The 6,964-nt window shown below is 48.0% G+C and overlaps 1 protein-coding gene across 1 annotated transcript in view; it reads right to left on the reverse strand.

Moving 5' to 3' along the window:
* ARHGAP40 (Rho GTPase activating protein 40) overlaps nucleotides 1-6,964 on the reverse strand; it is a 49,604-nt gene that overhangs the window by 19,770 nt on the left and 22,870 nt on the right. Inside the window, exons 2-5 of the mRNA XM_019625057.1 lie at nucleotides 5,720-5,925; nucleotides 3,594-3,814; nucleotides 2,696-2,771; nucleotides 2,071-2,222 (exon numbers count right to left, since the gene is read on the reverse strand). Of these exons, the coding sequence (XP_019480602.1) occupies nucleotides 2,071-2,222; nucleotides 2,696-2,771; nucleotides 3,594-3,814; nucleotides 5,720-5,925 (655 nt within the window). The remainder of the gene's footprint in view (nucleotides 1-2,070; nucleotides 2,223-2,695; nucleotides 2,772-3,593; nucleotides 3,815-5,719; nucleotides 5,926-6,964) is intronic.

Consider the following 6,964-nt stretch of genomic DNA (forward strand, 5'->3'; position numbering starts at 1 on the left):
CCGCCTCGTTTCCTCCTCTCCTTCAGCCAAATCTGAACAGACTGACGCCCCAGATCACAGAGGTACTATCCATCAAGTGAGCCAATCAGGTGCTCTCAAGATGTTGAACAAAGAGATTGAAGGGGTCGGTGTCAGGTCCCTGAATTGGGAAGCCATGTGAAAACGGTGGGGCTGGAGCAGTCAGTCTCCTAAGACAAGTCGAAGCCATGGAGAGATGGTGGCGGGACCAACCTCAGCTGGATTTTCCAGGTCCCGGTCCCAGCTCTCCTGGTTTAGCTGACAGCTACGTGGTTTACCCTCAGAGCCCCAAATCCCTGCATCTCCTGTTCTGCACAAACTATGCCACTCCACTTTGTGCAAATAATCCCGGAATAAGACTGTGCAGGTCTCCTGGCCCAGACAAATGATATTCTGGTGCCTCAAATGAGCTTGGGGATAAAATTTCTATGCTGCTGCCCTTGAGAAATGGTGGATTGGGAGCAGGGGTCCACATAGACCCTGAGACATATCGGCAAAACAGATCATACATCAGCCTGTCACTAGAGAGAGGAAATATATGCCCAATATCCTCAAATAGGAAAAAAGTATTCTGAAAATTCTACAGATGCTTGAACTCAGTAATGATGCCAGGCAAGATTACAGAACAAATTCCTTATTCCATCTGGAAACAGACAGAAGGCAAAGGAAACAATAAACACAGATGGTCTAAACTGTTTGATTAAAAGAGAAGGACCCAATTTGGCTTTTTATTTTTCTAATTTTATGTAATTTATTGGGGACATTCGTTAATAAAATTAAATAGGTTTCAAGTGTATATTTTATAATATATCATCTATATATTGCATTGTGTGCTCACCACCCAAAGTCAAATCTCCTTCGGTCACCATATATTTGACCCCCCTTTACTCTTGTCTACCACCCCCTTCTCTCCTTACGCTCTGGTAACCACTAAACTATTGTCTGTGTTTATGAGTTTTTGTTTGTTTGTTTGTTTTATTTATTCATTTGTTGTTTTCAGTTTTATATCCCACAAATAAATGAAATGATGGTTCTTGACTTTTTTCCATCTGATTTATTTCCTTTAGCGTAATATTCTTAAGATCCATCCATGTTGTCGCAAATGGCAATATTTCATCTTTTCTTGTGGCTGAGTAGTATTCCATTGTATATATGTACCACATCTTCTTTATCCAATTTGACTTTTTAAAAAGTCAGCCATTGTTGCTTTAAAAAAAGCACACATATCCTAATCATCAGAAAAATGCAAATAAAACCATAATGAGCTATCACCTCACACCTGTTAGAATGACTATTATCAAAAAAAACAACAATAGATAACAAGTGTTGGCAAGGTTGTGGCGAAAAGGGAACCCTTTTCTGTTGTTGGTGCGATTGTAAACTGGTACAGACATTACAAAAAACAGTATGGAGTTTCCTCAAAAAATTAAAAATAGAATTACCATATGACCCAGGAATCCCATTTCTGGGTATATATCTGAAGGAACTGAAGTGACTATTTTGAGGAGACACCTATACCTCTGTGTTCATTGCAGCATTACTCACAATAGCCAAGACATAGAAACAACCTAAATGTCCATCATGGATGAATTGATTTATAAAATGTGGTCTATAGATATACAACAGAACATTTTTCAGCCATAAAAAAAGGAAATTCTGTCATTTGTGACAATATGGTTAGACCTTAGCATTATGCTAAGTGAATGAGAAAGAGAAAGACAAATACCGTATGATGGAATCTAAAAAGGCNCCCTGGTGCTTAAACAACAGAAAGTCATTTTTTAAAAGTTTATTTGATGTACGGTGGGTACATTAAGATATGATCCCTGAGACAAATTAGGTGAAGAGTACATGGGAACTCTGTGCTACTTTTGCAACTTCTTGTGACTCTAAAACTATTTCGAAAGAAAAAAAATTATATTTGCGAGTGGATGAACGTACTTTCATATTGGATTAGAGGTTACTGCCGGGGTGAAGGCAAGTTTCCTAAGCAGTGGAGAGTAATGGTTAATCAGGGGGCCTGGCCACCGGCCCTCTGGGCAGCATGCTCACCGGCAGGGAGCCCTTGCTCCAGGCACAGGTGCCTCTCAGGGGCGGCCCGCCCCTCTGCAGGAGCAGCACAGCTTGTTCCGAGTAGGCAGAGTCCATGTGGAAGACTTCCTCCCGCCCAGCCTGCGCCTGCGGCCCCTCAGGCTTTGCTGCTGCTGGGGAAATGGAACAGAGAGGCAGTCAGGGCGGGCTGCCTCCCTATCTCCTCCAAGCCCAGGGACCCAGGAAGCGATTTCTCAGGCTTGTGCCCTTGCTCAAGCCCAGTAAACTCAGTAGCAATTTCCCAAGATCGGGAGGCTGAGACCATGACCCCAGGAAGCAAGTTCCTAGGCTAAGGACTCAGGCCTTTTGCCCTAAGAAGTGATTTCCCAGGCTCAAGCTCAAAGTCCCAGTATCAAATCAATAAGCTTAGGACCCAGGCCCGTTGCCCCGGGAAGTGATTTTCCAGACTGAGGCCCATGGGCCTAATGGGTAAACCCCACTCAAGGGTCCAATTTGTCCCCTTGGGTTCCTTTCTACAGCCCTCAAGCGGGGAAGGCAAGGAATGAGCAGGAAGAGGAAACTGCTCAGAGGTGTTCACCTTACAGAACAGTCCCTTTGTGCAGCCTGGAGAATGAAGGCCACTTACCTGGAGGAGACGTAGGAGTCCCGGAATTGAGCTGGGTCCATTTCATACCCGAGTCCCCATTCTCTGAAGGCATCTCCTATGCAAAGTACAGATAATTCCCAATTAGTTGTGTGGGAAGCAGATGATACCCACACAACCCTGGGAAATAGAAGCCATTCACGACCCCTTCTTCATAGCCAGCGAGAGCAGCTGAAGCTCAAAGATCTTGCCCAAGATGCCATGGCTGCTAAGGGGGGAGATAGGCACTGGGACCCAGATCTGTCTGTCTTCAATGCCCATCGTGTTAATCATGTGTTACGCCCACTTCAAATCTATTCCAAGAAAGAATCGAATGCCCACAACCTGTCAGGTTACAAGTGCCAGCAGGATATACAAATGGCAATAAAATGTATTATAGGGGTGGCCGGTTAGCTCAGGTGGTTAGAGCGCAGTGCTCATAACACCAACATTGCCAGTTTGATCCCCACATGGGCCGCTGAGTTGCGCCCTCCACAACTAGATTGAAACAACTCCTTGACTTGGAGCTAATGGGTCCTGGAAAAACACACTGCTCCCCAATAACATAAAATTTTTAAAAAGTATTGTAATTGTACTCATAATAGTTATGTATAGAGAGAACCTGAGCTTTCAGGCCTACCCAAGGACACAGTGGTGACAGACAAATATACACTGGCATACACAGCAGGCAGACGTACATACAGCATGGGGACACAGTGGCATGCAACACAGTGGCATGCAACACAGTGGCATGCAACACATATGCAAGCATGAAACACGTATGCAAGCATACACCAACACAGCCCTGCAGCAGAATCACTGTATCACTTAGGATGTGGTGACACATCACAATAGGCCCAGGCAGACAGCGTCTACAGTGACCCTCATGCCACTTACTTACCCCTGAATTGAAGCCTCCAAAGATGTCCCTGACGTCTCTGACAGGCGCCTTGTGGCGTCTTCGGACTGAACGGGTGTAGATTTCCAGCCGGCGGCGCACAGCAGCCACCTGGGTCTGCGTAAGGGTGGACAGGAGCCCTTGGTGATGACTGTCCAAGCCCAGGCCACCAAGGAGTCCTGATAGGCCTGTGTCCTGTAGCCACTGGGATTCAATTTCTCCTTCTGCCAACAGGGGGAGAACACCAAGATGAACACACACAGCTACATGCTCAGCCGCATGCACGAACCATAGGCACGTGCAGAAACACATACATGGATGCAAGAATATCCACATACTCGACTGTAATTGTCAGATCTGACTATGAGACCCACTAACACCAACAACGCTCTTCAATGAGGAGAAGATCTAACAAAACATCTGAGGATTTGGGGGCTACAGATGGCACTAGCCAGCATCTGGATTTAAACCTATAACACCACATTCTTTTGGAAACAGCAGGCTGCGGAAGCACGTCTGGACTGATTCTAGAATATAGCAATGAACTCAGTTGTCCTCCCAAATATGAAGAAACCACCACAGGGTCACGTGGGCCCAGCTGTGGAGAACGTGGGCACGAAGTTGGTGTCCTCTTGGCAAGTCCCACTCTATTCAAGACCTTATTTGTGTTGGAATCATCCCCTCAACTGTGCTTTGTAAGGAAACTGCCACGGTCCCACAGCAAAACAATTCATCCAAATCGTGGGGACCTGCTGAGACTACAGGCTCCTGGGTCCCACCTCCAGAGATTCTGCCCTAGGAGTTCAGGTTCAGGGCCTGGGAATCTGAATGTGGGTCCCCACCCCACCCCACCCCCGCCCCACTACCCTGAGATGATTCTAATACAATGGGGCCTTCAGATCACACTTGAGAAACACTGGCCTGGCGAGTTCCTCCCTTATCATGGGGGAAAACAGATGACAGCTGGGGAGAAAGTAGTCCCCATGTGTGAGCACTGGATTAGTGGGGTGTATTTAGTGGTGCCGAGTTTGACCAGGTTAGTCATTCAGCTGCTGGTGGTTCAAAAATCAAAACTGCTTTTATGGCATCCTGCATTGTGCAGATAAGCCGGATGCGGAAGTCTTTCTCCAACGTCGCCTCTGCACCTGGGAATCAGGCAAACGCTTCCAGGGCAGCTGCAACTTTGTGGGTTCTCCTCTAACTTGACACACATATAGTAGAGCTGGTGAAGGTACAGATTTTGCTGTGGTGCCAGGACCCTTTTTTCCTCCTGCTGACCATGCAGTCATCAGTACAGTATCTTTCCCCAAAACACCAGTGTTTCCTGAACTGCAGATGTTCACCTACCGCCTGTATAATTTTACCTGTAGCTCAGAATTCCACTCGAATGGTAGCTCCACCGGGTGACAAACTTTGTTTTGTGGTCACTGGTGTATTCCAGGGCCTAAAACAGTGCCTAGCAAAGAATAGGCACTTATAGGGCCAGCCGAGTGGCTCAGTTGGTTAGAGCGCGAGCTCTGAGCACCAGGGTTGCTGGTTCGATTTCCACATATGCCAGTGAGCTGTGTCCGAGCTGAGCTGCCACTAAGCTGCTAACAGGTGGAAGGATGGCTCAGCTGGTGAGAGCACATGCTCCTAACAATCAGGTTGCCAGTTCGACTCCTGCATGGGACGGTGGGCTGTGCCCCCTGCAACTAAGATTGAACATGGCACCTTGAGCTGAGCGGCTAAGAGCTGCCGATGGGTGGCCGGATGGCGACTGGACTTGGAGCTGAGCGAGCTGCGCCCTCCACAATTAAGATTGAAGGACCACAACTTGGCTGTTCCCCTTCCCCAATTCCTCAATAAAATCTTAAAAAAAAAAAATAGGCACTTATAAATATCTGCCAAATGACAATCTAAGGAGGCACATAATCTAACTTACATTATTAAATTATTTTGACTGTTGTGTGGAGAACAGACAGCAGAGAGCAAGGGTGGAGCAGGGAGACCAGTGAAGGGGATACTGCACCAGTCCAAGCAAGAGACAAAGCCCTTTCATGTTCCGGTTGGTGTCTGGACCTCTCACATGTCTCCCCCTAGAACGAGGGCCTCCCTACCACCCTGCAGCCCCCTCCAGAGCTCCTCACCCTCTGGGAGCCGCCCTTCACTCCCACTGCCATCCTCAGCTTTCAGCTCATCCCTCTGTTGGATCCGCTCCACCTCCATCCAAAAGCCATCCATGGACAAGCTCTCCGCCGAGGACAGCCGGGAGTGGGAGCATTCGGCAGGGCGTGCTTGCAGGGGGTTCTTCTGGGGAAGCGGACCCACTGGGCCTGAGGAGGGGCCNGTGGACCTTTTTCATGTCTTCCAAAGACAAGTCTCCTATCCGCGTCAAGCCAAGTCTGCCTTTGGGGATCCTAAACTTCTAGGGAGGGAAGCAGAGACCATCACTTAAGCCCCAGAGTCCGAGGGTGTAGTGGCTCCGCCTCCCCTCCTCCGCTGCCCTGCCTCCCCCCCCCCCCCCCAAGGCGGTTGGAAGGAGGAAGAACCGAGTGGATGAGAGCAGGGACTCGGGATTCCATCCCAGGTTCAAGTCCAAGCTCTACCTCTGACTTGCTGGGTCACATTCTTAGACTCTAATCCCTCACCTGTAATCATAAAATAGTGCTTATCTCATAAGGTTCTTGTGAGGGTAAAAAGGGCTAAGGGGTATCAAATGCTTAGAAATGCCAAGCACCTAGGGAGTCTCGGATCAAGGGAAGCTGTTTTTACTGCCTGCGTTCCAACACCAGGGGCTGGAGGAGACGGATCGCCCCTCCCCCAGGGGCGGCTTACTGCTTCTATTCTGGTCCTTTGTTGCTCTCCCTCACCCCACCTGTCCCTACCCTTGGCCGTGCCATCCCCGGCTCCAACGCTCCTCTTCCTCAATTTGAATAATGACAGAACAGTAACTGAAAACATAAATGATGCTCGACCGCCGCGCCATCTAGGGGCAACAGTGGGGCTCTACAGGCAGCTCCAGGCCTTCCTGCAGCCAAGGGCAGATTTGCTGAGTTTTTGCCTGGACGACTTGACCAGAATACGCCTCAGTGTCCATTCGAGGGCTCTAAGAAGGGACAGGAAGCATGCTGTGGGTGTAGGGGATAACCTCATGGCTATAATACAGCCTAGTGCTTGCTGTATAAGCGATGGAGTCACGCTTTCTGGGTTCAAATTCTGACTTCATCTGTGAGTTTGGGTAAATAATTTTTCTTTATGGTGTCGATTTTCTTAACTGTAAAATGGGGCTAATAACAGGATCTACTTCACAGGGTTTTAAGGAAGATTGAGTTTGATAAAGCATAGAAAACGGTGTTTGACACATAGTGAGTACTCAATCATCATAATTATTA

Source organism: Hipposideros armiger, unplaced genomic scaffold (assembly GCF_001890085.2).
Source record: "Hipposideros armiger isolate ML-2016 unplaced genomic scaffold, ASM189008v1 scaffold_613, whole genome shotgun sequence".
Taxonomy (NCBI): Eukaryota; Metazoa; Chordata; class Mammalia; order Chiroptera; family Hipposideridae; genus Hipposideros; species Hipposideros armiger.